Genomic DNA, 15,585 nt, shown 5'->3' with positions numbered 1-15,585 from the left:
TTTCCCCTCCCTGTTCTCCATTTTTTTTCCCTTTCAATATTTATTAAGTAAACCAATGCTTATCTGGAATAAATCCCTAGGCTCAGTGAAACGCCAGGTGGTAGACTGGGGTAGTTTTTCTAGCAACAGATGGCTCAAATATTTTATGACAAACGGACATGGGACTATTGCTAGTCAGACCATCTTTCAGTTACTTCGTTATACAATAACAACAGCACCCACCCCTACCCCAGGAAGCCCCGACAGCCGCTCCCCTGAGCCAGGGCCCCCAAGTGGCGAGGGGGGACCGTCCACAGCGGCCACCGTGCTGCTCCCCGTCATCCCCTGCTCAGGCTGACTTTACAACAGGAGCCAACACTGGGAGAAAATCCAGAGCTTGCCATTTCAGACAAGAAACTTGGGAAACGCTAGTTGTAGAGAAAAGCTACAAAGTGCAACCTATGCTTCATAGGTCAAAATATAGTATTTTTTAGCTACTTTTACCTGCTCAACATCTTCTATGTCTGAATTCAAAGCAACCGTGATCAGCTACTTTTAACCTTAAAAGGGAAAGGAATTTTTTGGCTTACAGGCTTTGCTATGCGCCATAAAAGAAGATTACTTGGTTCAACTGAAGTGGTGAAAAACATTCAGCTGTTACAATTACACTAGTCTTAATAACCAGAAAGAGAGAACAACACCAAAAAAACACCCCAACCACTAAATAAGTACTCAATTACTTCAATGAATCTCTGATTGGTAATCTAATTCCAATAGACTTTCACCTGAAATGCGTACTGTAATACTCCCAGAGGGGTCACTGAAGGGGGACAGGGGCACCACAGAGGCCACCCCAGCCACGGCCACACTTCCACACGCCCCCTTTCTCCCTTCGGGAGTTCTCAGACAGGGAGTCGGCATTATTAATATAATATATAAAATATAATATATAATATATAATCATACTGGCATTATTATTTTCAAATCTGAAAAAGCATTTTGAATCTATTTTGCAAAGGTTAATACTATGCTTGTAATATTTTTAGTGACGTGACATTGCTGAACTGATGTGACAGAAGTCCGACATGCAAACGCCAATGACTAAAAATCATCTGAATCCCTAGTTACAAGGTACTGTCTTGTTTGGGGTTTTGTTTTCTTGATTTTTTTTCTTATTTATCTTTAAATAACAGGCAGCATCACTTGCAGAAGGGGACACGAACGAAAAAGCTCACTACCTAGGAGAAAGAGTAAGAGGATGGAAAATCAGAGGCAGAAGCTTGAACTTTTCTTACACCCCTAAAAATACATCAGGATTTTTTTTTCTTTTCTAAAATAAGCTTACTAATCTGAGAGCAGCCAAAACTTGCTTCACATGCAGAGGCAGTAACAATATGTAAAATCACATGGTATCAGAAAAAAAACATTGTTACTAGCATTTTGTAGTGGTTTTGATGTCTTCAGTCCGTTGCTTTCCTACTGCAATACTCCTGATTTTCATTCCTCTTACTGTAGTAGCTACCTGCCTCAGTAGAAGAAGCATCAGTTCAACAGGACAATTTAAAACAGTTATGAAATCTCCTTGATATTTAATGGAAATGTATAATACATGAGTACTGTTGAAATCATGAATCACTGTACTAAACCAGATTATATTCTTCAATTCCTCACCTGTTCCAGATAAAATATTTATATACATTTCAAATGTTATTTTAATAAGAAATTTGTATCCCAGTTTTGGTATTCAGAGCGACGCTGCAGTGTTTTTAGCAATGCAGTATAACAAAACTGAGCATTATAAAGTGTTTGCTACATTAAGACACTGACACCCTCCTCTGTCAGATACTCAAGCCAAGTCCAAAAAAGACTGTACTTGCCTCAACTCAGACAGCACGTCTCTCTCTTCCAGAAAAAGAAAAAAAAACAATCAATCAATGCCCGGTTGTTTTTTCTTGTCAAAAAATTAATGTCTCCATGTCGCATGAGTACATCTAGGATTGTTACTTATACAATAACTTCCGGTAACTGGCAGAAGTTGTATAGTTTATAAAACAAGGGCTGCAGAGAGGAATGCGGGAACACAAAGGCCGTATTTCTGCAGTCCTAACTAGGAACCCATGCAGAAGACCCAGTCTTTCCTCCACAAGCCTCAGTCTGGGCATCAGGCAAGGAGGACCTAAGACCGAGGAAAAGATGATGCTCTGAGGGCACACTGACTTTGTGAACTTTTAGAGCTCACCTTTGTAATGCTGAGATTGTAGGAGGGAGGGGACAAACAGCCACTCACATCTATGAGTAGTAACTAGCTCATCCCAATTTCACTGCTTTCACATATTTGATGAAAAGGACAGGCTGAGAGAGTTGGGGTTGTTCAGCCTGGAAAAGAAAAGACTCCGAGGAGACCTTATAGCGGCCTTCCAGTACTTAAAGGAGGCCTACACGAAGGATGGGGCAGGACTCTTTATCAGGGAGTGTAATGATAGGATGAGGGGTAACGGTTTCAAACTGAAAGAGGGGAGATTTAAAGTAGATATTAGAAAGAAATTCTTTACTGTGAGAGCTGTGAGGCACTGAAACAGGTTGCCCAGAGAAGCTGTGGATGCCCCATCCCTGGAAGTGTTCGAGGCCAGGCTGGATGGGGCTTTGAGCAGCCTGGTCTAGTGGGAGGTGTCCCTGCCCATGGCAGGGGGTTGGAACTAGGTGATCTTTAAGGTCCCTTCCAACCCGAACCATTCTGCAATTCTATGAAAAACTAAATGGGACAAGCTCTATGAGGCTAATAGCAAGACTTAACCACAATGTATTTACACACTGACCAGAGCCAGCCTGTAGTAGCTAACAAGCCTTGGCTGCAGGGGTGAACAATGCAATTCAATTAAGCCATAGCAAGGGTCATTTTTCCCCCAAAACCACTAATGAAGGTAATGACCTCAAGACAAAATTCCAGTGGAAATGGTATATGCACAAGCGTTTATTCAATGTAGGCTTTGTCAGTCCTGTAACAAGGTGGGGTAGTCTTATGGTTTGTTGGCTGCAGTTAGTCTTTCTGGCAAAAAAAAAAAAAAAAAAAATCATCACCCCTTCTCACAGTGATCAGCCAGCCTACATATTGCGTGATATTTAACGTGGTGTTATACACGTTACACTACAATGTAGTTTTCCAGGGACAACAAATACTTTGAGTAGTGAAGGATTCAGATTGCAGCAGAGTAAAGCAAACACTGTGTTTGCACACCTGTGCAGATTCAGCGCAGCATTGCCTTTTATCACCTGTAAGGCTAGACATGCACTAGTTCCATAAAAATGGGAGGACACTTGCTTACAAGACACAGGGCTTAAAACTGCTTGCCTGGACCATAGCTTGAGGTGCACACAAATATCTTTATTTGATCCTGAAGAGAGTCGTTTTTTTAACTGTATTCTGTAGATATGCTTTAATAAGTCATACAAATGCCCAGACAGGTAATAGCAACACACTTTCATGCACAAAGATATAAGGAAGAAAGTGAGAAATAAAGCAGTACCTTTAACAATATTTAGTGCAGACAAGAAAAAAGCAAGGGACTGTCTCACATACTCTCTACCCTTGTCAAGTGACTCGTACCCCTGCACCTCTCGGAGGGGCATGTATGGAGCTAATTACGTAGGGACTGGCTCCAAAGCCCAGTCTGGGGCACACCTGCAGCCTGAGGGTGCTTACAAGGAAACGGAGGTAGGAGGCCACCTTTCAGCATTCAGCCTCAGGTCAAGCTTGTCAGTCACTCACCGCATTTAAATCATTAAGTGCGTGTCAGATCAAATCAGCCACCTGTCCTTGAGGGCTGGATACGTAAATACACACGAACTTTCTTCCTTTTAACCCTTATTTTTTAAGTAACAAAAAATGGAGGAGGAACAGACATAAATATCTAGGAGTAAGTCGCTACTTCAACATCAGTCCATAACAAAGGATTCAATAGCAATAGCTGATTATATTCCAGACACACAGGAGCTTACCTTGGAGACAATGATGAAAGGCAGGATGGCACAATCCTTGACTCGGAAAAGAGAAGGGAATGGATATCATAAAACCCACCAACTTTACAGACTAAGCTTTCATACCTGTTAACATTTAAGGGAACAAATTCTCTAGGCACAGAGGCAGAAACAAGCTTATAAAGGGTTAAAGACATATCGAATATTTTAGAATAGTTCAGTTGTAAGGGACCTACAATGATCCTATAGTCCAACTGCCTCCTTTAGAGCTACTACTGTCTCTTCCTGAAATTGTGATGGAAAGCACTTAAACATTCAAGATGCAAAAATCTCAAAACAGTAAATTGACAAATTATTCTCTGAAATTCCTGCTTTAAGGATTAAGTAATTTCATTTTAGAAATTGTGCTTTTAGGAAGAAAATGTCTGTAAACAGTTAACAATTATCTTGTTTACTGATCCTGCTCTTTTTTTTTTTTTTTGCTTAACTTTTTTCATTTTTACCACCGTGCCTCCTAGGGAGCATTATAAACATGGCACTCTAGCCTTGCTCAATAATGAGAACATTTGAAAGAATATATGCTTCTATCCTGCTACCCTCTTTTCCTAAGAAAAGGACAAAGACAATATTTACAAATATCTGGACTTTTGAACAAAAACAAACAAGGCAACAGCAGTGCTCCAGACTAGCTGTATGAGCAAAGAAGTAGTTTGTCACTGAGAGCATTTCTATTTGTAAGGAGATTGTTTTCCAAACCAGTTCTTGTTGGCTCTGATCTTTTGACATTAGAGAAGTCAAAAGAAAACAAAAACTCCTCTTCACAGTCAACTAAGCTCTTCCCAAAAAAAAAAAAAAATAAATCACTTGAACTGACATACATACACACGCTTCAGAGCTAGATTGGCACAGTCTCCTGGCCTCAAAAAACAAGTTTTTGTTACACGTGCCTTGGCATAAGGCAGGTTAATATAGACAGATTGAAAGATGTCTTTAAAATCCCTTCATCAACAAGGTAGCTGTACAGAACCATAGAAAAACTCTGGTCAGACAGGATCTCCAGAGTCCCCCTTAACTTCCCATCCAGTTCCAACACCTGCTTAAAGCTAGGCTAACTCTAAAGTTCAGTAACAAAACCCAAAGTTGCCCAGTTGAGTTTTGAGCATATCTGAGGATGGAGACTCCCCAACGATGGATTACCAGCCTCTCCAGGCAACCTGTTCCTGCTACCTATCCCCTCTCACCATTAACACTTCTTTCTTTATAACCATTCAGGATTACAATAAAATCACTACCCCCATTGTTCCCATTACTACACCAAGGTCTTGCTCTCAGACCACTGCTTCCTGTCCTATCACTGGGCTCCTCTGAGAAAATCTGGGTTCCGTTTTCTCTGTAGCTACAAATTAGGCACTTGAAGACAGCAATGAGATCACATCTCCAGCCTTCCAGTCATCTCAGCAGCCATTTGATAGATTCCCTCCAGCTAGTCAATACCCATTTTGTCTTCAGGAATCCAAAACCAGCCACAGTTTTCCAGCTTCATTCTCCCAAATGGTCAGCAAGAATAATCGCTTACATCAGTTTGCTGGCTGCACTCTTGCCAATGCAGCTGAGCCACTGGCCTTTATTTTTGCAAGGGCACGCTGCTGACTCAACCTGGTGTCCACCAGGTTTATTTTCTTTAAAAAAAAAAAAAGAATAGCACAAACAAACAAAGCTCCCATACACAAAGCTCTTCCCTAGACAATCAGTTCCCAGCACACAGTTACATGGGGATGTTCTATTCAAGGTACACTTCTTCACTGAACCTCAGCAGGTTCTGTTGGCCCATTCCTCCAGCTTGCTGAGGTCCCACTTAATCACAGGCTGCTGTGCCATCCAACACTCTCTTCCCTTTGGTATCATCTGCAAACCCAGTAAGGATGCTCTTCATCCCATCATCCACATCAATGAATAAAATATTAAGCAGCACCAACACCCAAGAAGCCCCACTGATACATGCATTATGACCATGCACCTTCAAAGAACCACTTAGAGTGACTAATCTGTCACTATTAATTAAAAAAACTAGCAAACAGCATCAGATTTACAGTATGTAATTCATCTTTGCCTAAGCACACAGAGTTGGAAGGTCCTACACTGTTACAAGTATGAAAGATTAAGACTAGCTGATTGTTATGTTAAATTCTCTGTGTAAAAAACAAGTAGCAAAGAGCCAGACATGAAGTGCTCAATACCATAAAATTCAAAATTAATAATCTTATAATCAACTTATATTTATTATCTCTATAACCGAAAATTGTGGGCTGGTGCAGTGAGCGTATCGGTATACAGGCAAGGCTGCCCTGTTCTTAATATAACATAGGAATAGTACATATGGACCACGTGGTCTTAAAACAAGGACTGAGGAGAAGAAGCTTCACCTGTATCTAACTGAAAGCATGGTCATAGACCTAAATCAACTGCTTAACACTGAAATACTAAATCTCTGGAAAAGGGGTACAGTTTTGACCCATGTTTGAGTTCTCTAGCATAAAAGTAATAAAAGTCAACCAAGGATGACGAGGAGATTAAGAGCGATGTGGCTTCACACCTCGTTTTACTGCACCGAGACACTGAGCAACAGCAGCAATGCAGAGTAGGACTCTGTCCTCCTTGAACTGCATGAACATATTGAAACACAGCACCCCCCATCTTACAGGGATTACCATGTGAAGAAAAGACAACAAACTGATTTAAACAGCAAGAAGAAACAGAGGATATAACAGAGCAGGCACAGGGACCCGTGATCACACACACCAGCAACAGCACAAGTTTCCTTGCTCTTCTAGATGTGTCTACATACAGCTTTTGCATCGGTTTAACCACCAGTTTAACAAGATGCATAAGATTAACATGATAACGAATACAGACAAGCAACATGCAGGAAAAAAACAGTGGCTTTTTCTTAGCACAAATCAAACACAAAGATCCTTCCATACATGTTAGCAAAGACAAAGAAATTTCTCCCATGATTTTTTTTTTCTTTTAAAATAAGAACAAACAATGCAATTCGGAGTCTTAAAAACATGACTGGATTGAGCTGCAAGTTCTGGCATACATAAGAGTAAAAAAAAATCCAAAACGTAATGCTGCTGGATTACACATTGCAGTGGGACTCTACTAAGCTGGGTCGATTTCCCAGCTCTGCCACCAACTTCCTATGGGACCTTTGCCAGTTCTAATTCCTCGATTCTCTTACAACAAAACTGATGATACTTCCCTTCCTCACAGAGTAGATAAATTTCATTAATATTTATTAGACACTGATTATACAAAATGCAATTAAGTCCGTAAGTACAGTTTTCTTTCCCAAGGTCTCACTTAATTCTACCAGTACCCTCATTTTTAAAACTCATGCTAGCTTCAAAGATAAACCACTCCATGGAAGATACTTTCAAGAAGTCTACCAGATAAAGCCACAGCCAGGCACCTAGGTAGAATACTGGTAATTTCAGAGCCTTGAACATTTGCATTGTTCCCAAATCACCTATAGTTGGGTCACTTACAGCTAAAAACCCTTTAGAAAGCAGAGCTGCCCTTTTTATCGTGTCCTGTCATGACAGGCAAAACCCAGTTTCCTTTTTTGTCCGTCCTAGAAGCCAGGCTTTCCAAGATACAGTACGAAACTCCACACAGAGAGCCAATATTTATTGAGTCACCTCACTTTAGGGGTCCAGGTGTTCTCAGGCCACCTAAACAGGTCACGTTTTATTACTTACTAAATTAATGTAATTTTCCATAGAAAAAAAGCAAGCCCTGTTGGAGGCAGGGGGACTAACAGCTTATTTCCATGCTAAACCTTGATGGAGTTTACTACTGCCTTGTTTAGTATGAGCAAGTACAACAAATTTATCGAGCAATTTCACTTTTTTTGTTTCTTCAAATAATGCATCCTAAAATTATCTGTATTGGCCTAGGAAGTACAAAATGAGTTACACAAGAAGCTTAATATCAAAATGAATTACCAGGATAAAACTTAAGCTGCTGCAAACACACGCCTTAACCAAGGACTCCCAGGGGTAATTCATCTTTCAGTCCCACTATATGTAAATTACTACCAGTCCTATCATTTTAAGTTTTAGATTTTCTTTCACTACTAATGGGTTACTGCAAGTTTTGGTTCTCCAACTGACACAGAAACTTCTGGAAATCACAAAGGACGTTCTGTCTTTAAAAACCTTATCAATTAGGGACAAACTAAACCACAAGCAGCAAATTCCAGTGTCTGCATATTTTTTTTTTTTCTCAATTTTGAAGTACCCAATAATGGATTTCTAGTAATATGAAGCACCACATGGCTAAATAATTTCAGCAAAACAAGGGGGCCAATTCATGTTGACAAAAAAGCATTAGCACGTTGTTCGCTCACTCCTGTTACAGGGGAGCGGAGAAAACACGTACACTTTTCCTAACGTGGCTCATTACTGCGGAGGGAGGCTACACCTCTGACCTGAAGACACAACGGAGGCAGGATCCGCGAAGGGAGAGACTGCCTGTTGCGAGACCAGCTGAGAGGGTTGGAAAAACGCTTTGAGCCATATTCAACTCAAGTTACGGCAAGGCTTTCCTGGGGTTTCCACACAACAAAACACATCTCAACTTTGCACACCAAAGGCTCCGTCTTCCTCAACCCGCTTGGCCCAGCTACCTGCGTATACCCGACGCGCTGGGCTTGGCAGCTGCTGTGCAGCTTGTGTTTGGGGATTTTTGGCTTTAGAACAGCAATTATTTGCAGCACTTGACAGGTGCAAAGCTAGGAAACCTCCTTTTTTAGTCACAGTCTGTAGACAGTTAACCCTCACTGTTTAAACTTTAACTCGTGAAAGGTGAGACAGATTTTCTTTCATTGTTCGAGCTCAGTGAGCCTTCCACACCAAAGTGTAATTGAAGCAGAAAAAGACCAAAACATATTAAATGTTGTCCTTACAACTACTGAGATAAGTGTATCAAGTAGTAGTTAATTTTTCTGACTAAAACCTGAGCCGTACCTGTCAGTTCCATTTGCAAAGTGGCAGCAATGACATTGGGAGCATTTCTCGATTTCAACCTTAATGGTTTAAAACGGTCAGGGTAAAACTAGAACCCATCGTGCTTTCTTTAACCATTCTATGATCTACAAGGACCATAAAAAACAGCTTTGCAGGTGCACTTCAAGTCTCTGTGGCCATAGTTGTTCCTGAGCAATGTGAGTTAGCTGGCCTGTAAGTCATAACTGAGACAGCATTTAAAAATGCAATCTGTTGAGCTTTAACTATTCCACTCGGTTATGAAACTCTGCTCCAGAAGGCACAGAGTTATTTCCTTAAGAAACCATTAACATTTGGTAAACAAAGCATATCTGGTAAACCTCTACAACCATCTGTAGGAGAACATACAAACCCCGACTACCTCCCGTCACCACCTGTCGAGTGGTTAGGTTCAGAGCTCACTGGGGCAGAGGCCGGGGACAGGAGAGGTGGCCACAGAGGCTCTGACATCTCCCCACCTCTTGCCCTTACCTCTGCTGAGAGCTGGTACTGGGAAGAGGGACATGGGCTTCACACCTGGCTGCTTCCCGATCCCGGACACAGCTCCTGCCATCCACCTACATAAGCTCAGAGGTCACCACGCCAACCGTTAGCAAACCAGCCACAGAAGAATTACTCGTTTCTCTAATTTCCTCTCCAGGTCATCTTTTTTTGGAGCCTGAATCATTTAAGACTAGTTTTGTTTGGTTTTCCTTTATCAAAAATCACTGAACACGCAGTGCTATGTACTTCAATATTTTTCCTTGTAGAAATATAATTGTTTTATTAGTTGTCATTTTAAAAGAATCTTAGGATTGCCAAACTAAAGTCAGCTGCTACACTTAGATTGCTTGCAAAAAGTCTACTCTAACAGTTGGCTAATACCTTATTTTTCAGCTCAAAACCCCTCCTGTCCAGCAGGCTGAAATTTCCAAAGTATCTAATTAGTTCTGGAAACTTCAGCATGAAATCATAACTCTCCAGAAACCAACCCCTCTTCCAAGAATAAGACTGAAGATCTAGTACAATGAGATACAGCGTTTTGCCAAAGATTTTTAAAAAGTTAGGATGACTTTTTTTGACAGCCAGATTTCAAGATGGGCAATAGAACAGGTTTTCACGACAGACGTGCTTTCTGACAACACAATGAAAAAAAGCTCGTATTTGGCCAACTTACAGGACTCTGAAAAACTGCAGGTACATTAGGTCGGCAGAAGGCACTGATTTTAACCACGTCCTTCAGAGACTCTGACTGCACCGAGCATGTCCAGAGAGGACAGCCTTCCCTCCAAACACAATGCCAGTCTGCAGCAGGCGGCATCCCAGCTACCCAAACAGAGAGCAGGGAGCCTCTGCCCCCTCTGCTTTCAGTGAATCAAGACTGTTCAAGCAAGAGATTAATTGCACAACATAAATGCAGAACAGAGGTGAACCAGAGACGGGTGCTGGGGGGAAACAGCAACTGGCTTAGCAGCCTGGGGAAGAGGTTACAGCGATGCACGGAGCGCCGTGTCATGTAACAAATTGCTGTTGCTTTGTTTTCTAACCTCGAAAATGATGCATACAAAACTGTGGTCAAAACACATTATTTCGGCTGCAAAGTCAAACACGCAAAATTTAAAAATTCCAGAGGTGAGGCTGCCCCTACACATCAGTACTTCCCCCTTACAGTCTGCTTATGGAGCACTTCTGAACACAATTATACGGGCTCATACGTTTCCCCAGGACTCCCCGTCTCATCCAGTGTTGGATAGGATGGGTTTCCCCTCTTTGTGTAACAGGAGGAACTGTAATTTCTACAACCTTTCTAACACTTATGGCAAAAGCTGGGTATTACAGGATTTAGTGTCTTCCAGAAAAAGAAAACATGGTCTCACAGTGAAGATACCCGATTATCCTCAAAAAAAAAATCTCCAACAACAAAAACCAACCCCAAAGCCACAAACCCACCCAAAATCCATTTTTGAAGGGCGTTTCTGCTTCAGAATTAATTTCTGCTTCTAAATTGTCTCTGTCTTTCCTTGGGAACACCCTACCCTCATGGTGCCTGCCAGACATGCAGAAGCAGCTATCACCAACAGGTCCTGGGCATGGAAGGTCACAGCCACAGCTGAAGTTTCAGAAGCATCAAACCATTGAGAGCCACATGTTGGATGACCAAACGCAGGGACACATTTGACCCTGGTACCACTCGCTAAGTCTCAAGCACACTAAGAAAAGAGAAATACCACGAAGCTCTGACCACAAAGAATACTGTGAAAATCAATTAATCCATTTGTGTAAAGCACTTGCATAACGCAGTGATGGGAAGCACAGAAAAACCATAAAGAAATTAAAAATCCTGCCCTCTGACAAGAGTTTGCAAGTTTTAAGAAGTACTAAATACCAGTAAATGGCACCTCAGAACATGCAATGAAATTGTGTCACATCACTGAAAAAGCAGTAACCTTCTGGGAAAAACAGCATTTAATCAGCGAATAAAAACTGTCATAGGGTTAAAAAAAAAAAAAAAAAAAAAGGCTGCATAGGTGTTTTTCATTTTGGTCTTCACTTTGGAGCACTTGATTTTGCAAATTCAGTAATAGTCTTTATAGCTAACACACAGAGCCGTGAGAGAGTGATACATCAGTGATACAGCGTGAAGGCTGTGCAGAGACGGTTACTGACCAAAGCTTTAGGTTTAAAATTAAAAGACAAGCAGAACTCAAGTTATGAAGCCTACCAAGTGACCTTAGTCCTTCACTCTACAAATTTTCATTCCGTTTATTTTATTGTTTTTTATGGAAGACTAAAGAACTGCTTGAAAGAATTGAAGAAAACCTTAAGAAAATTCAATGTGGGTTTTTTTGACTGCTAATTCTGCTTGTAGGTGCAATAACATCCAGTATAGAAACAGTGACATCTTAAACCATCAGAGATGTTTTTGATGTGCTAGGGGCTAACAATTTGACTGAAGCCATCAGTTCAACAGACTCCAGGCAAAATAGCCGTGTTACAGTAAAACACCTCAAGAATAAAACAGAATTACTTTGGTTTGTTTTTTTCTCTCCCCCTCAGTCATTCTGTGTCTAACAAAGCAGCCATTAACATTCCTATTTCAAATTCACTCTCTGTATTTTTACACGCTGGCTTTTGTATTGCTTAAATAGCTCTCCTATGACATAACAGAAGGCATGGAATACAAATAGAAAAGAAACATTTTTATTAAAATGTTTATCCACGCTTGACTTTATTTATTTTTTCTTTAAACTGTTAAATATTCATCTAGAAATCATTTACTGGTAAAGACTTGCCTCTGAACACATTTTGTGGGAGCAGTTACAGGAAAAATCACCTGCTCACAATTTGAAGCAATTGTGATCACACACTTAAATAAAAAATATCTTTCACCGATATATCAAGGGTAGGAATTGGTTCTTACTCTGATATACGTCATCAGTTTGAATGAAGAAAATGATCCTCAAAGAACTGCATAGAGGTTTGCAGATTTACCACATTTTATGTAAAGTGGAAGTCTGTCCTCCTAAACCCACCGCACACACATGAAAAATTTGCCAAACAATTGTACAATTTCCAACAAAAGGGAATGAAGTTTTGAAAGATAATCTGATACCTTCCTAAGTAATTAGTGCCACAGAAGATATTAGCACAATCTCCTTAGTATTTCTTTTATAATACATGTTTCAAAGCTGCTTTTTACATAAAATAACTTTGCAGACACTAGAGACCCAACATTTCCCACATAAATCTGTTCCCTGGGATCATCTGACATCTATCATCTTGGCACAAGCTAAACACTGATAAACCAGGGTGCTTGCTTCATCTTCTACAAACCAGAAATAATTTCTGCTTTTAGTCTGACAAGGCAGATTGGACTGGTTTTGCCGGTGTTTCTGAATTACTACCAGCCACAGGAACTTAAGAGTTAAGAAGCAAGACAGTTTAAGTTTGCACCTTTTGAAGAAATTTTACCTTGAGATCAGAGTTAAGTTCCAAACTCTGGAAACTAAATTGTTAAATACATCAGCGATTTACACCCTGAGATCACTTTACATCAGGCAGCAAGCTTGTATCAAACTTAGCAGGCCTCTCTAGCAATGAATGAATGGGGATTTTTCAATGTCTTTCTTCCAGTCTTTACTAAGAAACATCTGTAAGCTATTTGGGATTCCTTTTCAAAGTGAGCAAACAGGATGGAGGCAGTTCAATGCCAAGAAATTTCATTAGTGGTTTTCAAACATTAATAATATCAAAGATTAGATCAACACAGAGTAACAACTTTGATTCAGCGTTAGGCCATGGCTGTAGTACTTTCCAGTGGACTTTGTATACTGATAAGGTGATCAGGACTCCCTCCCTTCCATAATTTGAATATATTTTCAACTGAGAGTTAAGGGAGGATGCAAATTTTATAATGTCTCCCAACATGGCAACCCCTAACAACAGAAATCATGCATGCGTTTATGGGAAAATATTTTGAGTATTAAACTAACCTGTAATTTATGACTCATGCATGACTTCCTCTGGAAATTGCCATAAAGTGATAACCGTAACCACTGACACAGCTACCCGTGCTTCCTACTGCTGTGGCTTTGATCATCCCGATACCTCATTTTGTAAGGCCACCAGGTAAGACTGGAAGGCAAAATAATGAGAAGTTACTGCAACTCTCCCTTCGTTAAAGATTCATTACAGTAGGGGAAGACCACATTCAAGATAATACACTGTGTTTCATACCGGCTACAGTCAGTTACAATCTCGTATCCTCTGGAATAAAGCTCGCTCCAGATGCATAAGGAAACAGGAGAGAGGGACAGACACAACCACTTTGCTTGAGAATTTAATTCCTTAATCCTTTCCAATGATACTACTTTTGATAAAGAAAGCAAAATTTTGCTCTCAAAGAGACATCTAACAACATCCTCAGGCGGTATAAAGCCAGCACGTAATCAGGAACCTTGAGAGATATATATATATATATATATATATATGTATACACACACACACACATATATATATACACAAACACGCACGGGAGTATATATATTTAATATATCTAAAAAACGTTTTTTAAATAAAGCTCCAGCACTTGATGTGACAGTATTTATTTTGATTGCCATATTACAGGTCTAGAAGAAGGGGTGGTTGGTTTGTTGTTTGGTTTGCTGTTCGTTTTCAGATGCTAAATGCTGTACATCTCTGCAGGCAGCTACGGACATTACAAATGCACAGATCATCACAACCAGCTTGTGCTTACATGCAACGTAAAGCAAGGAATAAACAAGGCTACTTAAACTACATGAAGAACTATCATTTTCTGCACGTGCAATAGCAACAGGGAATTCGGATAATCCAAAAAGTCCAGTACTACCTACAATTGTGCTATCGGTGGCTGATGTAGATCACGATGAAGAGGGACTATTTGTGTTAGCCACTACCTGGCCATGGGGGACACAGCTCAGAACATAACCCACGCAGATAAGGAACACAGATGAAACCTTAGAAATTACTGATAAACATCCCCACCTGTATGTACCAGTGGTACTTATTTAACTTCTCAACCCACATGGATGCTAATATCTATAAAAAAGAAATAATTTAACATACTTTTATCAACTATCAAAAACTATAGAGAAACGTGTTTGATTTCAGTTAACTTTAAGGAAACATTTAAACTGTTTCAGGAATTTAATTAAAGCACTTTGGTTAAACACAGTAGAGAAAGCAATGGTCCTATGCTATCTTTCAATATTTTCTTGTTTTCCATCTATCATACAAATTCCCTACAATACAGATTTAACCTAAGCCTTCGTAATACTTAGGTATTCATCTTGTAAAACCCTGGGAATCCTAGGAAACTAAGTATTAGAAATGAAGTTAGGGTATATAATAATGCTTATCATCTAAGTATGGCTGTCTTCCAACTTCAGACGTTCCTAGCTCTCCTTTCAGTCCTAAGGACAGGTTACACAGGATGACAGCGAGCACGGCCTTCTAAAACGGCTCAGTAAGAGATCCAGAAGCAGAAGTGGAGCTGTTTATCTGTGGGCATGGAGAGCTGTTTTAACCAAAGGTAGCTGCTTTACTTCAATAGCTGCCTCCCAGTTCTTGAACAGCTACTGTGACGTACAAACACAAGCACGCTTGACTTCACTGTAACTCAAGTTTGCCAACCCCAGTTAATAACAGTATTTTTTTTTCCCTCCACCTGCAGGGACATCCTGGAAAATAGCCCTGCTGATACTGATTTGAACCAGAGCTTGGAAAAACAAGACAGATGCCTAAAACCATGCCTAGGCAGGAGAGGAGATACCAGCTAGTGACCTCAGATCAGTATTGAACCTTATAAAGTCGACGTTTAATGTCGGCACTATGGAAGTTTTCATCAGGCACAACATTTCAAGTAAAAATCGGCAACTAAACGTCCTAATTCCAACAAAAATAAAGCTAAATTTTACTTCTTTTCCCTGGGTTTCTAAGTGTTACACGGAGAAGATGGAAAATGAAGTTTAATAACACTTGCCTCAGAGGCAAACCCAGTGGGATTTGATTGAAGGCATTACTCATTACTCCCAAACAAAAA

At 40.3% G+C, this 15,585-nt stretch overlaps 1 protein-coding gene across 12 annotated transcripts in view; it reads right to left on the bottom strand.

The window, feature by feature from the left end:
- Nucleotides 1-15,585, bottom strand: part of CDKAL1 (CDK5 regulatory subunit associated protein 1 like 1) — a 424,992-nt gene that overhangs the window by 319,062 nt on the left and 90,345 nt on the right. For 10 of the 12 annotated variants that reach the window (XM_054190488.1, XM_054190500.1, XM_054190490.1 and 7 more), the window contains one exon: nt 3,976-4,011. The exons of 1 other annotated variant lie outside the window; for it this stretch is intronic. In XM_054190488.1, the coding sequence (XP_054046463.1) occupies nt 3,976-4,011 (36 nt within the window). Of the gene's footprint in view, nt 1-3,975; nt 4,012-5,530; nt 5,634-15,585 lie in introns of all 12 variants that reach the window. One more of the 12 variants, XM_054190499.1, reaches the window with a different exon arrangement.

Source organism: Rissa tridactyla, chromosome 2 (genome assembly GCF_028500815.1).
Source record: "Rissa tridactyla isolate bRisTri1 chromosome 2, bRisTri1.patW.cur.20221130, whole genome shotgun sequence".
Lineage (NCBI taxonomy): Eukaryota > Metazoa > Chordata > Aves > Charadriiformes > Laridae > Rissa > Rissa tridactyla.
The sequence above is the reverse complement of the archived record's forward strand: the minus strand, read 5'-3'. Positions and strand labels throughout refer to the sequence as shown.